Consider the following 26,278-nt stretch of genomic DNA (forward strand, 5'->3'; position numbering starts at 1 on the left):
TGAAGGAACCAAAACCCCAGCTCATATTCCCTCTTTTAGGGCTCTAGTTTCGACTGTCCCCTTGTCAGGCTTTCCCTTTTTGGGAGGGGGGGGATATAGTTCATTGAATGATGAGAAGTAACAATGTCGCACTCCATTGTATCAGCCAGCTTTTGGGCATTGTAACAAAAGTACCTCAGATAATTCACACATCAACAGCAAAGGGTTGTTTGCTGCTGCTCACAGCTTGAGCGGTTCCAGTCTAAGAGCAGGTGGACCCATTGCTTTGGGTCTCTGAAGACAGAGCTGGCCAGAAATGGGAGGAAGCCTACGGTGTGGCAAACTTGAGCAGGGAGCAAAAGACATCATGAAGCTAGGAATGGGGCTTCGCGGTAGAGTGCTTGCCTCGCATGCATGAAGCCCTGGGTTCCATTCCTCAGAGAAAGCTGGAAGTGGTGCTGTGGCTCAAGAGGTAGAGCCTTGAGCAAAAAGAAGCCAGGGACAGTGCTCGGGCCGTGAGTCCAAGCCCCGGGACTGAAAAAAATAAATAAGTAAATAAATAAAATAAAAGAGATCGCCAAGAAGCTTGAGGTTCCACCAAACCCTTTCAGGACACACCCTCTGTGACTAAGGACTGCCCCCAAAGCCCCACCTCCTAAACCACTCCTCAGCCTCCCAACAGTGTCACCCTGGGGCCCCAGCCTGTAACACACGGGCCTTTAGGGGCCACTTCTGCAGCCATAGCACTGCCAAGATTTGGTCTCTGATGTTGAAGACAATAAACAATCGCAAGAAACTCCTCAGGCTGCACCCTTCCTCTTGCTTAACTCCCACAGAAAAATCCACCCGACACCCCACGTGCCAGCCCAGCTGTGGGATAGAAACCAAAGAGTCCAGTGAAACTGGACGTGGTTTCCAGGGCTCTCTCTGGAGTCATCTCGTTGCTCTTGTGTTAGTTAAGCAGGGGAAAAAAAAACAATAGTTAGTGTCTGCAAGAAGCATGGCAACTCTCACTCCCCGTGCACTGAGGTCTCTGCTTTTCTCCTAGGTGCTGACCTCGGAAAAGCCTCTTCCTTTCCTAGAGAAAAAAATGTGTGAGGAAATGGAATCAAATATCCTTGGGTGTAGAAGAGAATCCTAATCCAGGCATTGCTATGATTAGGAAGTACTCGGGATGCACTCAAGATACATATTCTAAAAGCAGGGGAGAATTTGCCCAGCCGGATGGAGCAGGCCAACAGAAACACATCTGGAGGAACCAGCGGCACAGTCAGAAGGCCTCCCAACTTGGGACAGCCTGAGGGTGCAAACCCCTTTGTAGGATGACGTTATCCTAATGAAAACCTAAAAAGCAAGACACTTCTAAGCACCCCAGATCAGCCCTCACACCAAGAGGTTCAGCACGACACTGGGATGCACCGATTTGAGAGGCAGAACGTTTGACCGCAAGAACAGAATCAGGTACAGCAAATGCACTGAAACCAAACCAAGTAGTAATTATTTTTATCGTTCTGTTTGGTTTGTCGGTTGTGGGGCTGAAACTCTGGGCCTCAGCGCTGTCCCTGAGCTCTTCTGCTTAAGGCTAGCACTCTACCACTTTGAGCCACAGCGCCACTTCTGGTTTCCGAGCAGCTAGGATGACAGGCGTGGGCTCTGTACTTCCGGGAGTTCACACTGTCCATGAAATGGATGGAGAATGGTTCCACGGGTGACTTCACCCACGGAGCTAAGTAGATCTTTACACCCAAAACTACCTACAGGCACAAATCACATTAGAGCTACTCCACTTTCAACCAAAAGAAATTATATTGCCAAAGAAAACAAAAATAACTCTCTTTAACAGGTTGGTGTTTGCTATATTTTACCTTTCTTAGGCACCATAACATAACTTATAATAAATGTCATTACTACTTATAGATGTCACAAGACAAATCTCTACCACTGCTTTCTCCCGCAACAGCAAAAAAATGCTGAAATATTATTTCGGAGACCAAATATAAATTCCATTTACCACATACATAAAGAATAAATTCACTTTATTGCTAACTAAAGTAAATTATGGAAACTCTGTGCATATCAAATGTTTCTTTAGGGCTTTTTTTTAAGGATGAATAGCAACGCTCACTTCTTCCCAAAACCAGCTTTTCAGCTCCCGGACACGGCTCGGGTGAAAGGACACCCAATTAAATGAGATTCACCACATTTCCTATCCTAAGTGCATTTAGTAATTTGCCTTATAATGCAATATTTAGGTCCTGCTTCTTAAAGAACTGAGTCCTGATTTTGTATCTATTATTAACTCGGCCGGTGAGACAGCCAACCACGAGCCTTGTATTCAAATGTAACCCCCAGGAAGATTCAAACTTCCAAAGGAAATGGCACAATTAGCTACATACATTAACTTTTAATTGATTAGTAAATTCCCAGCTGGACTTGAACGTACTTGGGTATGAAAACATGAAGGCCAGCATAAGATAAGAGTCGAACAGTATAGCCCTTAGTTGGTGATTCAGTATTTGATGCGAAATTAATCTGAACCATTACTTGTTTGGAGTTACTTTTTAACTTCTAAATACCACATCACGAAAAATGAAGGATGGTTTCTGTTAGACAAGAAAAAAAAAACATAGCAAAGAAAGACTTTAAAAATCAAAAATGGTGGCACAACTTCTCTAGGTAGTGAGGCAGAATAGACAGATGAGGAGACAAAGAAGGTAAAAGTATTAGAAGCACTCGACACAAATGAAAACCAGAAAATAAAAACAAAAAAACTAAAGCTATTAGCTCCCAAACAGTGCTTTCAAACAGTGCTACAAGAACAGGAGGGTGTGGGGTTAGACGAGCATCTACCTTCTCTTTGAACTGTTAAAAGTGATCAAGTCCGCCATGGGTAAACCGATGAGAACTGAAAGACAAAACTGTCTGCCTAAAGAAAGGACTCTTACCGGCCACTGGTAGCTCACACCTGTAATCCTAGTTAGTCAGGAGACTGAGATCTGAGGATCACAGTTCAAAGCCAACGCAGGCAGGAAAGTCGATTACACTCTTATCTCCAATGAACCATCAGAAAACCAAAAGTGTTGCTGAGGCTCAAAAGTGGGGGAGCATCAGCCTTGAGCAAAAAGAGCTCAGGGACAGTGCTCAGGCACAGAGAGAGAGAGAGAGAGAGAGAGAGAGAGAGAGAGAGAGAGAGAGAGAGAGAGAAAGAGAGAGAGAGAGAGAAGGGAGGGAGGGAGGAAGGGAGGGAAGAGGGGAAAGGGGAAAAGGAGCAGGGAGAAGGGAAGAGAAAAAGAAGAAAAAAAGAATGAGGAGGTGGACGAAGTGAGAGAAAGAGAAGAAAAGAGAGTTACATGAGCAACTAGTTAACAAGAAAGCAATAAGGCACTGCCAAGACCCTTGGGAATCCAGGCTAGTGTTGGAAGCTCGCAAGTCACAACGTGGGAAATCCTATCATGCCAATGGAAGGCTTGAAACATGAAAGCTTCGGCTGGGCATGGCAGCGTGTGCCAGTAACCCCGGGATTTTGGAAGTGGGCAGAAAGATCACAAGCCAAGCCCTGCCTGGCCGACACAAGACCCCTATCGTGGAATTTTATTTTAATCCCATAAAAATTAAACTTATGAATTTGTAAAATTCTTTTTTGAAAACAGTCTAACTCAGTTAAAATAGCGCCTCAAAGTCAAAGAGCAAATGAAACACAGAGCTGCGCTGTAGGAACTTCCTTGAATCACAGAGGAAAACATGATCCCGAGGTGAGAGTTCTGACTGAGAAGCTACAGCAGCCCCCACCACACACACACACACACACACACACACACACACACACACACACACACACACACACACACACACACACCCGGGAGAAAACCTAATTTCCCTATGCTTTCCCACTCTCTTCCTTCCATTTCCTTCAACCGAAGGCTGACATCTGAATCTGTCCCAACAGAAAATTCTAGAAGGGGCTTCCCCACGAAGGCACCCCAGGTGATCATCTTCCTGAAGCGCGTCCATCCCACCTGTAGATCTGTCTCTTCTCCTCCCCTCCCTCCCCTTCCTCTCCACCTCTGCCTCCCCCCGCCCACCCCAGGAAGGGCAAAGGAAAACCATGTGGCAAATCCCAGCTGTTCTGTCTCCCCCCACCCCCCACTGGGAACGAATTAAAATCAGATAGCAAAGCCCAGACAGAGCCAGAGAAGGCTGCTTACCTGCTTACCACCGGTGGGTGCTACTAAACAAAGAAAGGAATAAAAACCACAACGGGCTCAACTCTTGGCCCGTGAATAGCAAGGCCAGGAAGAGCAAAAAGTGAGGGGGTTCGTGCGCATCTATTGCTTTTCTAATCTAGAAAACAACACCGACCTGCAAGCAGCCCTCTCCTAGGAGAAAATGGGCCGCAATTACGCCTAAAAGAACTACGGTGGAAGGCAATTTTTCTTCAAACTGTTATCCCCATTTGGAAATTACATTTCACTCTTTAGATTTTTTTTTTAGAGAAAATTAATGAAATGGAAAACATTTTTAAATCACAAAAGCTTGTCCTGTAGAAAGTGTTCAAAATGGTAAGCAGTCTGTTTATAGAGTTTATTTTTTTTCCTAATTACTTCTATTCAGCTCTTGCAGAGATTAAACCTTATTAAAAATCAATTCAAGTTTCTTCTTTCTGTATTAAAATTTTGTTCAGTACCTATGGGAAAGTAAGGCCTAAGGAGATGGGAGGTCCTTGGACTCATAATAAAGAAAGAAGAATGCCAAGAATGGCAAGAGTCCTCAGCCCTTTCCCAGCAACCCCTGCAGCCCCACTGACCCCCAGGGGGCGACACATGCCAGTCTCCCAGCTGCACCCTCTTCTGACACGCCCTCCTCCTGTGTTCTGCCCAAAGGATTGGCTCCATGTCCCTTCCTCTACGGAGAACCATAGGTTCAAAGCCAGCCCAGGCAGACAAATCCGTGAGACTCTTATCTACAATAAAGTAGCGACCCAAGCCAGAAGTGGAGGCATGGCTCAAGTTGGTACAGTGCTAGCCTTGAGCAAAAGAGCTATAGGAGAGTGCAAAGCCCCAAGTTCAAATCCCAGCACTGACACACAAAAATATACACATATTACATACGATCATATAAGATGATGCTAAAAGAAATGAACTCCAAGATGTGGAAACAAGAGGTTTTTCTTTGTTGCTGTTGTTTTTAATGTACTATATAAAATTGTTTCTTTTTTGTTCCTTTTGGTTTCCTTTCCTATGGTGTATCCCTGTTGTCACTGTATTTGATTTCAGTACCCTGGGTATTATATATACCTTTATCTGAATCAGGGACGGGAAGGGATTACAACAAAATGGTCAGACAAAGGAAAAAGGGTGAACCAATGCAATAGAGTATTCACAATACAATATGTTGGAAATTAACTGTACAACTCGGGGAGGAAGGGTTGGGGGGAGGGAAAGTAGGAGAAAAATGAGGGAGGGGCAACAAGTTTGACAAGAAATGTACTCACTATCTTACACCAATAACTATAATCCCTCTGTACATCACCTTGACAATAAAATTAAATATATATACATAGCTATCTCATCATGTTTATATCACAATATATTGCTACAACAATATAACAAAGTATACCAATAACCCCAATGTGATCATTTCTTTCATTCAATAACACCTGTTTGTCTCTTCGAGGGTAGCCTCTCCCATGCCACAATTCTCATTCTTCCACTGATTTTCTTTCTTAACTTATTGCTTTGGGTAGTGACCATGGAATGGAAATGTGCAGTAAGGAACCACTGACTTATGCAGAAGGCAGATGTCAGCCCTTCTTAGGAGTTCATGGTTCCTACCTGTGCCCTTAGTAGAACAAAGGCTGTAAATGTCCCCATTCTTCATTTCCACTCTCCTCGGCTAGCCTACGCTGAAGCCTGAGGTACATGGACCATGAGCAATTCATTTTTTTCCTTGCATTGAAATCTATGAGCAGGTGCCATTTTTTCATTATTATTTAATTGCGTGATTATCAAATGGGGTGGAATTGAAAACTGGAATTTTGAATTATTCATCAGACTGAATTTCAATACACTGAGCAACAATTGAGGTTGCCTAGAGCTGTCAGGTAAGGTTTGTAAACATTTCCTTCCCAGGGAATTGTGGTTGCGATTGTATTTGCAGGGCGAGAATGTCAAGTTGGTAGAGCTCCGTCATTAACAATGGATCTATAGACACATGAAAAGAGCACTGTATCTCCATCAGCAGAAGGGCTTATCAGCCTTTTCCTTTTCTTTTGAAAAAGAAATCCCTAGAATTCCAGTTACAAGATTTACAGCACTTCAATCTCATGCCCTATAAAATCTTATGTTTGGAGGTTAATAAAGTGAGATTAATCCAGAGATACTGCGTGTTGGGTTCTTTTTTCCTTGCTTTCAAGCGCTAAACTACGTTAAATGAAGCAGCCTACCCCAAAGAGATTCTACACCAGCTACCCACTAGTGGAGGCGTGCTGCCATCCAGTGGCTGAAAGGAGAATGCACCCACAGCCTGAAGCGCTTAGGGAAACAGGAACCTGCCCCTTTTCAGGAGTGAGTATCAATAATTTACATTTATCAATAATTTACACTTACTGCCTCATATTTACAAAGTCAGAAGGTTAGAGGAAATGCTGAATGTTTCAGTGGGGAGAGAAACCAGAGACTTTTATTTTAAAATTCTAGGCCATAAGGACTTATTTTCGAAAGTTTGCAATGAACCAAGCTAAATAATAAAATAATTAAGCAGTAAAATATAACTGTTTGCATAACAGACGGAACAAAGGAGAGGCAAGAGCTTTGAAATTAACATCCAAAGAAGGCAAACCTGAAAATCTATTTACAAGCTACTTTGAGTTGGTTTTGATTATTTCCTTCTTAGTAGAATGTAGTAACCTTTCTCCTATTTATCATCTTTAACCCTTTTAAATTATTCTGATACCAATACTTTCAAGCATGGGTTTTCATTGTTAGAGAATTGTGGTAGAGTACTAACCTTGAGCAAAATAGCTCAAAGATAGCACTTGGGCCCTGAGTTCAAGGCCCACAACCAAAAAAAAAAAAAGTATAAACTGTATTACAGAAATTGTTAGAAAAATAAGCATTCATAATCTGACCATTAACATATATTCTTCAAATCTATGAGAAATGCCCAGCTCTTGTTTTCTTTCATTTTTTTTTCTTTCATTTTCTTTCTTATGTGGTTCGCACCTATCATCCTCACCACTCAGGAGGCTGAGATCTGAGAATAGTGTTTTGAAGCTAGCCCAGGCAGACAAATCCATGAGATTCTTATCTCCATTTAACCACCAAAATGCTGGCGGTGGAGATGTGGTTCAAGTAGTAGAGTGCCAGCCATGAGCAAAAAAAAAAAAGTGAATGCATGAGGTCAGAAACTTTCTCATTTACTAAATCTCCTACAAAATATGACTTGATAGCTGTATGTAACATTAAGTAGATCTTAATTTAGTTAGGCAGAGCAAGCATCTTGTTAACTTGAAGCCAGTTCCAATTTTTCACTATTATAAAGAGCACTCTAATGAATATACCCAGGTATAAATCTTTCTGTACATCTCAGTTTATTTATTTCAACAAATTGCTAGAAAAATTATCCCTTGAACATAATACCCTTTGGTTCCCGTGGGAAATTTCATGCAATCTTATTTCATCTTTGCCAAATGATAGATTGCGCGCAGTGAGCCACAGCTATCCCCTCGCGAGCTCAATTTGCAAGCTTTCAACAAGAGTGAAACTGAAGGTTTTCTTTAAATATTTATTAGACATTTGTGTTTTATGGTGTGTTTCCTTATTCCTTTGTGAATTGCCTATTTGTGTCTCTTCCAATTTTTCCGTTGATAATTTTCCTTCCATCAGTTTGATTTTTAAGACTAGGTAAGGACACACATTCAGAAAATGAATGGCTTCAATATTCTTATCAAACAAACTAGCATAAAAGATGAAAGCTTTACAGAGGTAGGGCTCAGGAAGTGACACGCCCCAGCCTGCTGAGGACCATGAACCAGAAAGACACCGAGAGCCCACAGAAACAAAGTCTCTCTGCCTTTCTCTGCCTACCCATCTCTTGCTGCTCAGTTGTCTGAATTCCTTTTCCCCCCCATGCAGGACATAAAAACTAGAACCTTTTTTCCCCCAAAGCAAGCCAGAAAACTTAGAATTATCCCTCTAACCTTTCTCTGTCTTCCCGCCCAGGAGCTGACCATAAAGAAATTCTCTGAAACTGCTCTTGTCCAATACAAGATCATAAAACCCTCGTCCACAGAGCCTCGCTCCAGGCCCGGGAGGGAGGATGCGGCGCCGAAGCGGAGAAGAATCTGACGGAGGAGTTCAGCGGGTTCATTACATTACATCTGTCTGTCTCTGCATGGGCAGACCTTAGTGTGTCTGTTACATTAACTCAGACGCCTTTGTCCAGTGACATTTCTACACAGCTACCCATTCCTCACCGAATCAAAGCCCCTACACAGATAGTGTTCCCTTGGTCTTTGGGGTTTCATTTCTAAAGGCTCATGCATTGAATATACATCGTATATACATTTATCAGAACCAGGGAAGGGAAGGAAAACATCAAAATGAAGAGACAAAGGGTAAAAGGTGAACCAATGCAACAGCAATACTTACTAAACTATATGCTGTAAACCAACTGTACAAGTCGGGGTAGGGAGGGAACTGGGGAGGTGGAAAGGTGGGAAAAAATTAGGGGAAAATGAAGGTAACAAATTGGATAAGAAATGTACTCACTGCCTTACATATGAAACTGTAACCCCTCTGTACATCACTTTGAGAATAAATAAATTAATAATAAAAAAGGTTTGTGAAATAAATTTGTTCTGCTTTTCTCTTATAAACCAATCCGATGCTGTAGGAGTCTCCACAACCCTTATAATGGGGTGAGAAAAAGGTATTCGTTCCACTGCTCCTGGAAAAAAAACCTGAATCAGGATAGCTACTTTACCGTTATGAGGCATAATCTGTACATCACAGTTGTGTGCTAAAAGACAATGTTAAATTAAAATAAGGAAAACCAGTTAGAAATACAGACCACATTAACAGAGGAACTATATCAGGAGTAGATATACTAAACCAATATTTTAATAAGAATATATTAAACGCTGCATTCTCCTTAAACATTATTCTTTTAGGGTGTCCTCAACAATTAATAAAAGCAATCATTTATTAGGAAACCTTAGTGCATTTTAATGCATGGAAATCACACAAGTCACAACCTCCTACAGCAGTGTTTTAAGCTGAAAATTAATCCTGAAGGAATTTTTACTCAACTACTTAGAATTTTTTAATGGGTTTCTTTTGAATTACTTATTAGGTCTTCGCAGAACTGCAAACAAACACAAACCATTTTGAATGCCGTCACAAATCCCACTAAACTCAAGAGAGGCGGCAGAGGGGAAACTGAGGGACGGGTGCTCTCCCCCTGCACTGGGGAAGTCAGGTGGCAGGACTCAAGGGGGGGCTGCCCCGGGTCAGGCCAAGGGGGCTCGGACTCTTAATGCTGAACGTCCAGCTTCGTTTCAGCACAGCACCCAGAACAAGTTGATGGGGCTCCCCTAGTTCTTAAGAGAAGGGTCATTCAGAGGGAGGTCATAGCAGAGGGGAAGGGAAGAACACTGGGGGGGGGGGGGGGGGACTCCATAAGGTCTCCTTTTTGAACCTCACTGGCTCCCAAATCCCCTCTCCAAAATTCTCCATGAATTTGTTGAGGATCCCTCAGGACTCAGAAAACCAAACCAAAACAACAACAAGAGAAGATTTCTCAAGCTCGATGCCAAAAAGCTTTCTCAAATCCGGGCCCAGTCCACATGACAGAGCAAACACAACTGGAGGGACGAAGGGTGACAGTGATCAAGACGGAGGCACACAAGAAATAACAGCTCATGTGGAAAGGTACAAGTGCTTAAAGATACTTTTTTAATGTTAAGAAATATTTTTAGTTTTGGCCATGGGCATTTATAGCTAACGGCTGAATAAAAGTTGTTGATCAACAGCAGGGATGGGAGAAGGACTGAGAGAGATTGTGTCAGGGGTGCGTGCCCATGGGAGTGGACTGGACTAATAAGGAGAATGGAGGAAGTTGAATTCTGTTAAACTAGATTATTTGTAACTCTCAAGACAGAACAATAAATCCTGTTAAACTTATGTTGGGGGAAGTGGTAAAAGGGGCAGGGAGAATGATAAAGTGTGTGAGATCAATTGGAATACAGTGTAAGTGTGTATGGAAATGTGGTGGTGAAATACTCCCTCTGGGAAAAAGAATAAGTAAGAAGCCAAATATAATAGGATAAACTAATCTCTAAACTAGTTCTTTTTTATTTATTTTTTTTTGGCCACTCCTGGAATTTGAACTCAGGGCCTGAGCACTGTCTCTGGCTTCTTTTTGCTCAAGGCTAGCACTCTACCGCTATTTAAGAGAAAGCCTTACTTAGATGTTTTTAAAGAGCTAATTTTTCTTATCACCGTAGATTTTATTTGTTTGGTTTTTGTTGCCAGTCCTGGGGCTTGGACTCGGGGCCTGAGCACTGTCCCTGGCTTCTTTTTGCTCATAGCACTCTACCTTTTGAGCCACAGCGCCACTTCCAGGTTTTTTCTATATATGTGGTGCTGAGGAATCGAACCCAGGGCTTCATGTACACGAGGCAACCACTCTACTACTAGGCCATATTCAGTTGAGTTTTGGTAATAATTCTTTTCATGTAGAATAATTCTGTGATTTAATCAACTAGTGAAGTCTTACAGGACAGGAATATCTTACCTTCAATCTTTATAATATAGAAATAGTCTTCAGTAACATTCTTCTTAAAGGCAATGCTGACAATTTTATAAAATATCAAGCTTAAGCCAGGCGCTGGTGGTTCACGCCTGTAATCCTAGCTACTCAGGAGGCTGCAATCTGAAGATCCTGGTTCAAAGCCAGCCTGTGTGGGAAAGTCCATGAAACTCTTATGTCCAATTAACCATCAGAACACAGGAAGTGGTGCCGTGGCTCAAAGTGGTAGAGCATGAGTCTTGAGCTGAAGTGTTCAGGTAGAGTGCCCAGGCCAGGAGTTCAAGCCCCAGGGCTGATAAAAAAAAAAAAAAAAATCAAACTTAAAGACAGGAATAGTCCTTAGGAATTAGAATGTTTTAAACTGAACTGAAAGACTCAGACATTTGGGTTTTCTAAGGAGAAATAATAAAGATGGCATGTTTTATAATAATAATGATAAAGAAATACTCCCTCTGTATAACTAATATATGCTAATAAAGAAGCGGATATTGATATCTATGACAATGATGAAATAGAAGATGAGAAGTAAAATGAAGGAATGACGTTCCCAAGGGGGGTGGGGGTGGGGAGGGTGCACCTGGCCTCCTGGCTGGCCTAGGGCTGAAGGCAGCTCACAGAACTCCCCCACTTTCGCGTACTCATACAGCCAGACTCAGATAAGGAGGTTCCTATAGAGGACATGCTCTGGAAGGATCCCAGACACAGGAGCTTGTGTCTCTACAGAGTGGGCCACACCACCCTCGGGGCACGGGGCTGTTCACCTGCAAACCCTGCTGTTTACAGCTTTTGTGGAGGTTCTTGTCCATAGACACCATTGATGGACTCATTGACCACCAGTGACCCAATCAATCTCTAGCCTTTTCCCCTCCCTGAAAGCCCGGGAGGAATGCCAAGGACGCAATCACAGGCTGGCAACCCCAGACCCCATCCTGGAACTGCCTGGGGACAAAGTGGGGAGAGACACTAGCTGTCATTAGCATACAGGATCTCCCCCGTGTGAGAAGCTTTGTGTCAGGCCCCAGAGGTGGGAATCAGCGCACATTTCCCATGGAGTCTCCTCCCGTCCCACGCACCGTTCCCACGCATCTAGGGTGGGGAAGCTCGAGTTCCCAGCACACCGCACCCAAGGCAGACTGCGTGGCCCCTCAGCCCACGCCCAGGCCTTCCTGGGAGGCAGGAAACACGCCTTCCTCTCCTCCTGTGTATCACACAACACTTGAGTTTGCCCTGTTCCTGGAACCCCCCCCCCCCGCCAAAAATGAAACTTTACTGGCTGGGGATATAGCCTAGAGGCAAGAGTGCCTGCCTCGGATACACGAGGCCCTAGGTTCGATTCCCCAGCACCACATATACAGAAAATGGCCAGAAGTGGCGCTGTGGCTCAAGTGGCAGAGTGCTAGCCTTGAGCGGGAAGAAGCCAGGGACAGTGCTCAGGCCCTGAGTCCAAGGCCCAGGACTGGCCAAAAAAAAAAAAAAAAATGAAACTTTACTAAACCATTTCTTCCCAACTTCTGGCAGAACAGATTAGGAAATGGCTCGGGGCTCATGGTCTTCCTCAATATTAGAAGGTACAGAAATAATTTAAAATGTTCTCAAAAGAACACTTTAGTCCTCCCACTAAAAGGATTTATCTTACCTGGAGAAACAACATGGATCAACCTGTTGCATTTCACAGCACTACTGAACTGTTGGGCAAACACAGGATGTTTTGGATCTGTTACACAAACCCACCACAGTTCGGTTCTGTCCCGTTGCTCTGTCCCTGAACGGTTTACTGAGGCTCTTTGAGCTCACTGAAATCTTTACTCAAGTCCCGATTGTCATAAGCACACTTTGTACCATTTTCTTAAAACTGACATTTGAGAATGCCTTGGAATTACAAAATGGGCTTTTCTGGGCAAGAAGTCAACCAGATGGGTTTTTCTTTTAAAATGTTGATGCAGTTAGAGTCTAGGTGACCTGCTAAAGCGTCTTCATCACTTATGAGATATGACAGTCATTTCATTTTACATAAAATATGCTGGTCTGGTTGTGTAGAACTTCAAAGTCATGTGTTTTCTGAAAGGACTTAAAGTATTAACATTCAAATATTTTTAGACTTCTCTCTCCACAAGGTGGGGCTACGCTGCAAGCCATTCTGTCAGGAAGGAGCTAATTACGCATTTTGGACCTGTTTCGTGGCAGCGTCACACACATTAGCCTTCTGGACGGGAGGACTCCTTAAAGGCAACTATAGGAATGACTTCTTACGGTAAAACTTTAACCTTTCTAGAATCATCCTAGGAGCTGCAGGTGTTCTACCTATGCCCTCTCATGCCAAGACAGCTGTGGTCAAAGCTTGCCTTGGTCATCCCGCAGGTCCCCTTCGTAGGAACAGCTGTAGGACGCGCATCCCCTCTCCTTCTCTGTTCCCAGGGCCTAGCCCCTCCTCAGTCCCCGCCTCACTCCACTGGGTCTCCTGCAACTAATCAGCATAGACGAGGATGGCTTTGTCTTCCATAGTTCCGGAGGATGGGAATCCCACGCTCAAGGGGCCGGTAGATGCCATGTCGGGCGAGCGCCACATTCCCACTTGACAGAGGCATCCATGTGGGATGGGAGAAGAGGAACCCCCCCAAGGTCTCTTTCATGGGGCATTAATTCCATTCATGAGGCCTCTACCATCATGATCTATTCTCTGCCCAAAGGCCTAACCAACCACCTAACCCACTGAAGATGAGCGTTTATCACGCTAATTAAGGCAGTATTACATTCTTTTTTTTTTTTTTTTTTTTTTTGGCCAGTCCTGGGCCTTGGACTCGGGGCCTGAGCACTGTCCCTGGCTTCCTTTTTGCTCAAGGCTAGCACTCTGCCATTTGAGCCACAGCGCCACTTCTGGCCATTTCTATATATGTGGTGCTGGAGAATCGAACCGAGGGCTTCATGTATACGAGGCGAGCTCTCTTGCCACTAGGCCATATTCCCAGCCCCAGAGCATTTTTCTTTTTGTTCACTTTTTCTTTTTGTTGAGAAGATCCTGCTAGCTCAGGGGAAGCAGACAGTCCACTGTCGTCTGGCGGACGAAGGCTAAGACAGGACCCCGACAGGACTGGGGAGAGGCTGCTATGGCTGAGAAAGTGGGCTGTGCCAGTGAACGCTACCCAGCACATGAGCTCTGCCCGTGGTGTGGAACTGTCCAGAAGCATGTCACCCTCTGTGGCAAAGCAGGGCACAGATTCCAGCAGCCTTCTGTGGGAGTGGGGAGGGGATCAAGGGGATAAGGAGAGCAACACTTGTATGTGCAGCTCTGCTGAAAATCATGAGGGGAAGTGTGTTGCAAGGGGTGTGTGTGTGTGTGTGTGTGTGTGTGTGTGTTGGACAGCCTAGCAGGAGAGGGATGAAAATTGGTATGTCAATCAGAGTATCATCCAGAATTCACTACCGCCCCCCCCTCACTTTCTGGGTAAGTGCCCCATAGGCCACGGGGATCCATTTTAGAATTGGCCCAGCCCCTCCCTGCCATAGTGTTTACTAAGTCAGAAAACACTGACCCAGGCTAGCCCAATCTCTCGCCATCCCTGGAATTTAAAAATCAACCTAAGAGAAAAATCTGGGTCTTTAGTAACTGCAAACAGAAACAATAGACCCAGGAGCAGCAGTATCACCTAGAACAGCACTTAGCAAATGATGCCAGGGCAGGAATGTAGGCGTGTATTAAGCAGGGTCACTAAAACCATGGGAAGTAGAAAGGCGTGGGTGGGGGGGTCTGGCAGACTTGGAATCAAAGGGTAGGATGTCTGATGACAAGAGCACGACAGCGAGAGAGCGAGAGCAAGAGAGAGAGAGAGAGAGAGAGAGAGAGAGAGAGAGAGAATTTCTTTGTAATTATTCATGAAAAGAAACCCTTCACAACCAAGACTTATGAAGCTACCAGATCCAAGGCCTATTCTGTGGAGCTATAGGACAGCATGCTAAACAGCCATTAAGAATCGTGTTAAAGAAGCCTGCTCTGATAGAGACCAGGTAACGGAGGCTCACCCCCTGTGCTCCCAGCTAAGAAAACTAGGGAAAAAGGAAAGAGGGAAGGGAGGGAGGGGGGAGAGGCAGATTCAGTATGCCCCGAGGTAACAGCACACAATTGCTTTTAAAAACGTTACAAACCAAGGAATGCCTCATAATTGTATCATTAAAGGAGATCATGCTTTAAAAGCCAAAAAGGAAAGGGGCCAGCATAAACAGAAAAATTAGGTGACAAACACTGAAATACAAAACTCTTGATAAATTAACGACAAGGCTCCGCAGGCATGCACATAAAATCTCTTAAAGAGAAGACAGTTCTTTTCTTTTTTCTAAAACACCTCCGCTGGTGGCTTCCCAGTGGGGAGCGCAATGATTGTGAGAGCCACAGGCCTCCACCTCCTTCCCGCCTTCGCCTCCCTGCAAGTCTCACTCTGCCTCTCTACAGCGTGCCTGGACTTGACAACCACCAAGGCCATGAGTTTCTTTTTTCTTTTCTTTACAATATAAAGGAAAATCATATTGTGAAAATGAGCGCTGGCCAAGCTGGAACTGTGGCCAACCTGAATGCCTGGCCTGAAGGAGTGAGCATGTAATTTGTCTTCTTCAGGACCAAAATGCTCCGAGTGAACAATGATCTCTATGCCACAGCAGAAATAGAGCCCAGCTGCTGCTCCAAACTCTGCAGGTAGGGAAAGTGCCTCCTAAATTGTCCCTTTTGCCAGGTGATTGCTTTGTCCTGGGGCTTGAACTCAGGGCCTGGGCACTGTCCCTGAGCTATTTTGCTCAAGGCTAGTGCTCTACCATTTGAGCCGCAGAGCCACATCCAACTTTCTGGAAATTCATTAGAGATAAGAATCTCATGGACCTTCCTGCCTGGGCTGGCTTTAAACCTCAATCCTCAGATTTCAGCCTCATGAGCAGCTAGAATTACAGGAGTGAGCCACATGTGCCCTAGCTAGGTGATTGGTTTCTCAGAACAACCCAAACAGGAAGAGATAATGGCTGAATATCAGAAAGAGGAAGGAAGAGGACAGTGGAGAGGAGGGAGAGAGGAAAAGGAAGGCATAGAGAAAGACAAAGGATAAGGCAGAAGGCTGGAAGAAAAAGACCTGGAGAAAGAAAGTAAGGAGGCAACAAAGACAGGAAGGGAGAGATTGGAAGAGGAAGTCTTCACTCTCCCATGAGTGAGGTCTATACAGTGAACAAGGTGCCACAAACATCTCCAAAGCTATGGAAGCCTAATATCAGAAAGAGGATTCCATTGTGTATATAGACCACATTTTCTTGATCTGTTCATCTACTGAGGGACTTCTAGGTGGATTCCATATCTTGGTATGGTTAACAATGCTGCAGTGAACATGATTGTGCTGGTGGCTTTAGTGTGCCCTAATTTGTGGTCTATTAGATAAATGCCCAGGAGTGGGATTTCTGGGTCATATTATCGGTTGCCATTGTTGCTGTTTTTTGTTTTCTTTTCCTTTTATCTTGGTAGTTTGTTTGTATTTGGGAGGGGAAAGGAGGGCACATATAAGGTGGAACAAGGAAAAACAACTACAACAGTGATACTCACTAGACACTATGTAGAAAATGATTTGGCTATCACGTGGGTGAGACAGGAGGGGAAAACCAGGAAAGAGTGATGGAAGAGGAGACACTGTTCAAAAACTATTGTACTCATTACTCGTTACCTGATTCATGTAACTGTAACCCCTCTGCATATCAACTCTACAATAACTATTAAATAACAATAACTATTGGCTGAGAGGTCAAAAGTCTCCATGGGCCAAATAGATAACTAGGTTAAAAAAAAAAAACACAAAAAAACCATAGCCAGGACTAACTTTTTTAAGGAAGTTTGCGTATCACCCATTAACAAACCGTTCACAAAATCAGTTGTCACTGACTTGTTTTCCAGTACATAAAGCCATGGTGCACAGTGTTCTTCAGAAACTGAATCAGACAAATAAAGCAAGTGCTGGATGGGAGATGAAGACCTGAGCCCAGGTGCCCAGGGCAGCTTCGCCTGCTCCCAGGCGACGGAGCAAGCGTGCACAGTCCCCTTAGCTCACTCCACCTCAGCGTCTCCACCCAGCAGACATTTTTGAGCAACTGAGGATTCCAATGCTTTCAAACAAGGTTTTTTTTTTTTTTTTGGCCAGTCCTGGGCCTTGGACTCAGGGCCTGAGCACTGTCCCTGGCTTCTTCCCGCTCAAGGCTAGCACTCTGCCACTTGAGCCACAGCGCCACTTCTGGCCGTTTTCTGTATATGTGGTGCTGGGGAATCGAACCTAGGGCCTCGTGTATCGGAGGCAGGCACTCTTGCCACTAGGCTATATCCCCAGCCCCCTCAAACAAGTTTTTATACGACTGCAAATGACAGGTCTTGTTCTTCAAAACCCCCACCTTCCATTCTGACTAAATGGGCTGATTGCATTCATCCCTCCCCCACCACAAGCATCCACCCCCCCCACCATCACGCCCCTCACACTGCACCACAGGAGATCTCCCCTAGTCCCTACTGCCCACAAAACTGCACCTGTCTCATTGACGACCCATTGAGGACAGAGATCAAGTTAAGACTAAAGGAAAAAATCAGGAATTTCTCCTCAAATTTTGTATCACTTTTTTAAAGGTCAGTGTATATATATTCAATTTTTGCTCTGAACTTTTGGCCAAACTAGGTTAAAAAATTATGACTGAATTCTTTGCACTGGTGACTTTTACTAGGGACATGCTGATCTCTGCATTTTGTGTGTTTTGGGTTGTTGTTGTTGTTTTCTGTCTTCTACTTGTTTGTTTTCTTTTGTAGAATTGGGGAGGTTCAACTCAGAAGCCCAGTTTTGTTTCATGCTGGTGCCTGTGGCCTTATAACTCAACTTTAAGAGAATATTTTTATGCCTGTAATGGTGGCTCACACCTGTAATCCCAGCTACTCAGGAGGCTGAGATCTGAGGATTGGAAAGCCAGCCCAGGAAAGTTCATGAGACTCTTATCTCTCCAGTGAATCACCAAAAAGCTAGATGTAGAGGGTAGAAGTGTGGCTTAAGTAATGGGGCATCAAAAATTCCAAGGGACTGTGAGGACCAGAGTTCAAGCTTCCCTGACCCCTGCCACAAAAAAAAAAAAAAGGATTTTTTAAAAAGAAATTCCATTGCAAAAATATATTTGCACTTCCAAGGGATCCCCTTCTAATGGAGTTATGTTTATGTAACATATTTAATGGAGACTGGCTGAGGGATTGGTATCCATTCCCAATTATGTTAATTCTCCAGAACTGGAAAGGAGATCAAATTGATTTTAAAAAAAATAAGTACATGACTAGCCTGTTTAAAATCTTTGTAATACGATTTAAAATATTAGTTCACTGAGAGCATATTTGCATAGAGTTGCCAAGACATAATTAAAAGTCCCTAGGTGAAGCTTAAACCAGTGCCTTCCCTTCATCCCTCCCAAATAAATGGACTATAGAGACAGCTAAGTGGTGACCCAGTTACTTCTTCGGGTGCCTAATTAGTCTCAGAAACACCCTAGCTCTTTTTAGACAAGTGGAAATCTATTTCTGCTATTCATTAACACCCTAAAAGCATATATTGCAGGTATGAGCTACAAGGCAATGGAAGGGTAATAGGAAGTCACAAACACACTGCATGCTAGCCCCTGCACCCACTCTTCATGAGCCAGGCTCATCTAGGCATGCTTAGTTTTACACGGAGAGTAGGAATTCCAACCAAGATAGAACTCGATTCCAAAGTTATCACGAAATTAACGAGCAAATGTAATCAAGACACGATGCTATCACTCATACCAAAAGACATGAAATACCCTGTGTTTAATACTCTTTCTAAAATTTTGCTTTAAACAAGTGGAACATAGTTTTAAAGCTAAATGAAGGAGGAAGCGGTCACAATCTTCATAGGATTCACTATCCTATGGCAGTAAGGAGAAGAAGCGTGTATTGGGAGGGATGGGGAGAATGACGAAAGGGATGGCATGGATCAAGGTGCATTGTACTCATAAACTGACTTGTTGAACAGTAACTTCTTTGTACAAACTGCATAAAAATAATAAAAATATAATTTTTAAGAGGATAAGTGCAGTGACCAGGAGTAGATTCTCATTTTTTTTCAAGTCTCAAGATCTACACAAGTGTGATTAAAGCATATACTCAAAGGCTCTGAAGTTAATTTTCTCAGCTAAAAGAGAACCAAATATCATACTCACTCTACTATCAGTTGTAAATGTAACTAAATATACATTGCATAAAACTTAAAGAATCATAAAAAGGTCATTCTTTCCTTTTTTATTTTCTCCATATGCTCAACATATTGTTTCCCCAATAGCATGAAGCCATAATAAAGTAAGACGTATTGTCTATCCTCAAAAAAAGCTTAAAAATATAGACCTATAAAATAGACCTATATAAAATATATAGACAGATATTTATATATTTTATATAACTTGTATATATTTATATGTAAACATATGCTTGTATATACTATAAATATAAAATATTTAAAATGCCTGAAAGAAGAGATTTGCTCTAACTAGGTATAATGGTGCCTGCCTGTCATCTCAAGGCCTTTACACAAATCAGAAGTTCAGTCTGCCTGGTTTACATAGAAAATTCCAGGTCAGACCGAACTACAAAGCCAGAACCTGTCTCACAAAAATCAAGGAGAGAGAGAGATAGAAAGAGAGGGGGAAGCAGAGAATTGTCTTCGTGGGTATTTCCTGAGTATCAGCCTGGCTAATTTGCAGGCATGTCCCAGAAGATGAGGTGCCCAGAAGTCTGACCTAGAGTTATGACCATCTGGGGGCTACATTAATCTCGCCCACTCATTCCATGCCCTTCCTAAGGAGTTAGCCGCCCCCAGGGGACAGAAGGGCTCCAGATCACCCCCAGCTCCAATCTCCTTCCTCTGAGGCCTCCAGGTCTAAGCTCAGCTCCACTGCTCTGATTCCACGAAACGACAAAGTGCCTCGTGTCCAGCCGACCCGACCGCAGGGGCCAGATGCCCCAAGGAGCCTTAGGCAGGTGCATGCCTGGGCTGTCTTCTGCTCACCTCTGACCTGAGAGCTCTTCCTGGGTCTCTGCCTCCACGCATGTCCAGGCTCTGCCCCTCCTACCCTGGGTCTCCCCTTCTCCTCCACCCCCCTGCCATTCAGTCACCCACTGCCCGGCTGATATCACGTAAGACATCAGTTATATAAGATTATAGCCCACGTATAATTTCCTTTGGCTTTACCTCCTTACCTCTCTCTAACTGCAGTTCAATCTTGAGGTTCTGAGGTTACGAGTTTGGGGGAGGGAGGACCCAGACCCAAACACACAGTACTGGAGTCCTTCGAAACCGCTCTCACCCGTTATGCCATCAGTCTTCCTACTACGCTGTAAGGACTATGAGCTTGGTCCGTTCTCTTGCTTCTCACTGAGGCTCATCCAGGCCCTGCTGGGTTCTCCTCGGCCACTGTCGCAGCATCTCCTGCCCCTTCCACATTGACAGGTGGCTCTTCACAAGAGCACATCTGGAAAGCTCTGTCTTCACTCTCCCCAGCCTCTGGATGACGATGTCCCCCCCACCCCACCCCACCTCCGCCTCTCTGTAGCTGTCTCCCCAGCAGGTTGTGAGTTCACACCTGGGAAGCAGCATCCTTCCTGACACTTCATGGTCCCTCTCTGGGGAAACACTGCCAGAGCCAGCAACCATCAAGGCACCAGGCCCATCGCAAGGCACCAGTACATCACGAGCTCCTCCATTCTTTATCCAAAACAGGCTAAAGCATGTCCAGGCAGGACCCTCACAGCCTGCGGGTTTCCAGAAGTACGAGCGTGCATCCTGTTTGTGTCCAGGCAGTCCACAGAAGCCCATGCCCTTCCCCGGACTGGATGTCCAGGGCCCAACCCGCATCCCACGGCTACATTCTGCCAGCTACTGAAAAGCAGAGGCACTCGGACTCTCCATGCTATCTCTCAGGGCACAAACGGTGGCCTGTGGAAATCTAACCCTAACTCGACTCCCCCACATAGGGCAGATTCCATGTCCGGCTCCCTTGAGTGGACTTGCAGCTTAACGTTGTGCCGATTCCTCACAGGAGACTGACAAGCCTAGTGCTGCTCTCTCCTGTCTCAGTGTTTCTCCATCTCCTCCAGAGAGTGACATCGATCTCAGGTTCCCTACCAAAAGCAGTGCGCGGTGGTCACAATTGCTTCATCCCACTTGTTCCCCACAAGAAAAGGGGACGTCAGCACTAAGTGCGCAATGCGTATCAGGAAAGCTCCCGAGTCGTGAAGGGGAACTGAAGGAAGAGTTCCATAAGAAAGTATTCAGGAGGAAAAGAAAAAGGGGGAAAGAGAAGAAGCATGGAAGGGAAAGAGGAAAGGAGGGAGAGAGAGAGGGAGGGAAGGAGAGATGGGAATGGGAGGAAGAAAGAGAGGGAGGGAGGGAGGGAGGGAGTGATGAAGAAAGGAAGGAAGATAAAAAGGAAATAAGGAAGAATGGAAATAAGAAGACACGAGGAAGAAAGGAAAAGAAAGGAAAGAATGGGGGGCTAGGCAAGAGGGTAGGGAGGAGGAAGGAAGGACTATATGAAAAGGAAGGAAGGAGAAAGGGATAAAAATAGATGGATGGAGAAAGAGGGAGAGAGGAAATGGGAAGGGGAAAAAAAAGAGGAGGAAGAAACGAAGAAAGCAAAGGTTCTATTTCCCAGAGTGTTCCTCCAGGCTTTAAACCTTGCGGGCACTTCACAGGTAGAACGGGAGACCATCCAGGATCTTTACTACCAGTTCTCCTGTTCGGCCTCGCTGTCTAAGCATTTTCTCTAGAGAGGTAAAGGAAAAGGACAAAGCTTCCATTGGGCCAGTGCCTGTCATTCCGCACCTGGAGCACCTGACGCCGTGCTGAGCCGACACAAGGCACTGCCTTGAAGTTGGTTTCCTTGCAGGAGATACAGCAGTGTGAGTATATCAAAGGATAAATACAAGTATTCCTGGTAGATTGTTTCCTCTTGAATAGAAGCTACTGGTTTTTATTCGTGAACACAGTAACAAGCAAACAGTGTCCCACCCTTTCTCGGTATCTTTAAAAGGCCACAAGAAATAAAGCCCAATGCAAACAGCGCTGGGGTATAAACAAACAGCCAAGACCAGGCGAGACTACAGGAGGAAGGCCAACCCCGCCAAGCTTCCTCCACGCCCTGCTTAAGCGGTCCTCGAAATAGCTGAGCTCCCAGCATCCCTCCCTCATCCCTCCCTCATCCCTCCCTCCAACCCTCCCTCATCCCTCCCTCCCTCCCTCCCTCCCTCATCCCTCCCTCCAACCCTCCCTCATCCCTCCCTCCATCCCTCCCGGGGCCAACGCTAGCTTCCTGAACGCAGGTGCCCAGGCGCCAGGGCCCCCGCCTCCCCGTCGCGGGGGCTCCCATTTCATCGATGTGACGCGTATGCATTGTATTTTTGCTTCACCAATTATCCGCTCCTATTTCTCCTAAATCATGAGACCATGAAATAAGTAGCAGCAGCACCGGGGACACATTGTGAGGTCTGCCAGCAGCTTTCTTCCTGTCAGCCTTGGATGGGGAATGGTTCCCAGGGAGCAGCGGGCCCTGTGCGGGCTTCCTTCTTACTGTCCTCGCACTGGGCACTGGTCTGGAGCCTCCCATCTGTGGAAAGCAGGAGCTGCTGGCTGAGGCATTGGGGGTGGGCAGGCGTGAGGGGAGGGAAACAGGTGCCCAAAGCTGTGATCCCGGCACAAACAATGTCCCAGATGCTCGGTTTGTCTCAGAAGAAAGTTGTGCACACATGTGAGAAGCACGTTTTCTTCTTTGTGGTTGTTCTGGGTTATTTGGCACAGCCTTGCCACGTGTACTTGCGACAGCCTCCAACTTCAGGTCATCCTACCTGCTGCTGAGATGACGGGAGTGTGCCACCACACCTGGCTAGGATCATTCTTCTTTGTTACATTTCCTAATTACAAACGCATTCACAAAAATAGCCCGTATGCATGTACTCATTATAGGAGATTTTTAAATAAACATTACAATATTTGATGCCAGCAGCCAGAGAAAATCTGAATGTTTTTCTATTTTCTAATTCTGTTTTTTACATCTACTTATATACCATTTTATTTTCTTGGTGCAGGGCAGGGGGTACCAGAACACACTGGAACCGTCTAGAACAGCTCTCCTTGGGAGCCCAAAGACTTTATTATGGGAAGAACTTTCAGAATTGTAAGTGCAAGACGCAGAAGGATTATAAGTTCGAGGCCAGCCTGAGCTACACAGAGACTTTACCTCAAAATGTTCCAGGACCTGGTTTCCATCCCCAACGCCGTACAAGAAAATGGAAGAAGAGGGGGAGAAAATTAGAGGCGAGCAGCACAGTAATGAAACCTTACACTAGGCACTGTTAATAAAACCTAAGAACATGGTAGTAGTTATGTTTTATATCCTTAGAAGGCAAAACATGGAAAATATATGTGCTTATGTAGGAAATGGATTTTAAATTGGGTGTGTGGATTTTAATTTTTAAACTTAATTTTCTGGTATTTGTTGTAGCAATGCCATCAGCCATAGGGTCACTATTTCCATTAATGAAGTCTGAGAAGAAAAGTCACTGAAAAGATTAAAATGAACTGAGTGTGTTTATTTTCAATGAAATGCAAAATAGAGCTAGTGGATACTCCAAGTATTTGTGACATGCAAATTAAAGAAAACATGCATATTAATGTGTCTACCAAAATAAGATGCTCACAAGAAATCAGCAATTTCTGAGCAAAACAAATATTTTCAGAGAAAATGTTCATAATTTCAAAATGGAAGAGAACTTGAACCCATGGTACAACATGAACATGAACAACAATGGTAGGAGCCAGGTTTGGGGAACATGGGTTAAAGAGAGACCCAAAATTTCTATTAGCACAAGCAATAAGTTCCAGAGATTTATTCTACAGCATGATGACTAGAGTAAGTATTAGAGTTTAGGTTCTCCCCTCAAAAAAAAAAGTTATATGAGGAAAAGTATATGTTAGTAAGCTCAGTTTAATTATTCCACAACACACATTCCAAAACATTATATTGTACACGATAGATACGCTAGATGTGTGCATCATTCTTAACTCATTAACCATAAACGTACATTTACTAAGGGCACATTTTTGATTGATTTGCATAACAGATCCCTACAAGTTACGTGGTTAAAGATAGAGTCGAAAACAAAAATACATAAACGAAATCTCCTTGGACAGTAAATTCAATTTACCTGGATTGTTTTTGTTATTAGTATTCCACAATATTCTTTTAAAAAAAAACTTCTTGGGGTTATATATAAAGCTCACTAGTAAAAGGCTTGCCGACCTAGGTTCACAACTCCCTAGGCTGGGTCTTCACACACACACACAAACACACACACACCCAGACAGGCACGTCCCCCTCCCCCTCCTCCCTCCCCTCCCCCAGCTCTTTCTTATCTCCCTCACTTTCTGTTCCCTCTCTGCTCCAAGCGAACTAAATATTTGATGTTGACCAAACCCAGGAGAGAGCCAGTCACCAGCCCACGCATGCGCACAGGACACACGCGCACCTGGGCCACACACCTGGGCATCTCTGGTGCTCCCGTGGGCACAACGGGGGTGGGGCGGGGGAGCTGGGTCCACCGGGCTGGTCTTTCCGGCCCCCCATCCCCTCCCTTCCTCCCCCTCCCGCTCCCCACGCTCCTCCCCTCCCTCGCCCCGCCCTGCCCCCCTCCCTCCCTCCCGGAGCCCGGAAGCTCCGGACCGCTCGCTCGCTCGCACGCGCATGCGCGGCGGCGGCGGGCGCGGGAGGCACGCGGACCCCGCGGGACCCGCTACCTGCTTGTCCAGGCCGCTGCGCGGCGGCGCCCCGCCGGGACTCTGCGCCGCGTCCGCCATGCGGTGTCCGCGGCCCGGTGCGGAGACCCCGAGGCCGCGGGGCCCGGCCCGCTGGTGTCCCCGGCCCCGCTCCGGCCCGGCGCCGCTCGGGCTCTCCGCGCTGTTGGCGGCTCCTGCGGTTACCGTGACGACGGGCGATGCTCCGCCCGGGCGGGGCCGGGCTCCGGGCTCTCCCACCCCACCCGGGGCTCCCGCCTCCATCCCGCCCCACCCCCACCCCGGGCTCCCGCCTCCATCCCCCCCCATCCCCACCCCGGGCTCCCGCCTCTCCCACCCCGCCCCACCCTGCAGACGCCTCTCTCTCGGGGGGGGGGAGGGGGGTGGGGGGGGTGGCGGGGAGCCGCCGCCCAGCCCTGTAAAAAGCCAACCTGTGGCCCAGGGTGTGAGTTCCTGCTTTCCAAGAGCTGCGGCTGACCCAGCAAAACCAGGTGAAAGTGATAGGTAGTGCGGTGGATGGAGGAGCAGGCTTTCTAGTGCAAGGCCAGCCTGGGCAAAGGCCAAAGACAGAAAAAAAAAAACCCAAAAGGGTCAGGGCATAGCTCCCACGGTAGAGGGCTGGAGGCCATGGATTCTATTCTTAATACTGAAAAGGGGAAGAGAAAAAAAATCTGCGTATTTTGTGAGTAATGCACATGTCGGTTTGGACAGCTACATCTCAAGTGTGTCACTAACACAGGCCTCCTGGGCTCTAAAACCTGGAAGGCAAGCCCCAGGCCCCCATACGGAAGAGAGGGTTGCATTTGTCTCCCGAGACATCAAAAAGTTGCAGGACTCTGAGCAACTGCCCTGATTCCACCCGCATATGAAACTCCAGGAGAAGCACCAGCAATCTCCATCCGGCCACGGAGAACATTTCAAAGTACATTCGTCCTGAGTTTTGTAGACAATCTGTGTAAATTGACCTAGAAAAAGAGATCTCAGGTGTCGCCTTCCGTGTTCACCTAAAGACCACGCTGACCCCGGAGGCAAAGCAGCTGAGGGCCATCCCCCTCTGCCCTGTCAGCGACGGCTTTATGTCATCATCCTGCACCCCTCATTAGAATGTCATCCTCAATATGGTGACATTGGTGCCCTATAATCACCCTAATAATCACCTTCGAAGATTTTAGAACCCAGCCCTGCAAGAAACGGTTGTTCATTTCGCAGAGAGAAAAACCTCAGCCATAGTGAAGGGAAGAAGCTGCAGGCAGAATGCCGGGCAGCGCGGGCAGGTCTGAGAAGGGGAAATGGAAGATTTCCCTTGTCCAGGTGATAATTGTGCATTACCTCATTTTCGCTTAAAACGCTCTCTGAACTCGACCATTATCATTATTGCTCCTATTATAGAGGAGACACCAGAAGGGAAATGACAAGGCATGCCCGAGGCTGAATAAGCAGAAGAGGAGGATGAACTGTGCACAGTCTGCCTCCACCTGCCACCTGGCCTCCAGTACCTAGTGAGATGACGAGGAACTGGAGGTGTGTGGCAGGGCCGAGTGCCTACTGACCGACTAGCACACCAGCACAGAGCTGGCTGATCCCAGAACGAGAGCAGGGCTCCAACTGGGCTATTGCAATCTTACATTCTCCTAATCTGTGTCCTTGGA

At 45.7% G+C, this 26,278-nt stretch overlaps 1 protein-coding gene across 1 annotated transcript in view; it reads right to left on the minus strand.

Annotated features, from left to right (window-relative positions):
• The window catches only part of Dnah5 (dynein axonemal heavy chain 5), a 205,526-nt gene extending 180,761 nt beyond the window's left edge, over positions 1-24,765 (minus strand). Inside the window, exon 1 of the mRNA XM_048368360.1 lies at positions 24,633-24,765. Within this exon, the coding sequence (XP_048224317.1) occupies positions 24,633-24,692 (60 nt within the window). The 5' untranslated portion in view covers positions 24,693-24,765. The remainder of the gene's footprint in view (positions 1-24,632) is intronic.
• Positions 24,766-26,278: the final 1,513 nt, after the last annotated feature.

The sequence above is a fragment of the Perognathus longimembris genome, chromosome 19 (assembly GCF_023159225.1).
Source record: "Perognathus longimembris pacificus isolate PPM17 chromosome 19, ASM2315922v1, whole genome shotgun sequence".
Lineage (NCBI taxonomy): Eukaryota > Metazoa > Chordata > Mammalia > Rodentia > Heteromyidae > Perognathus > Perognathus longimembris.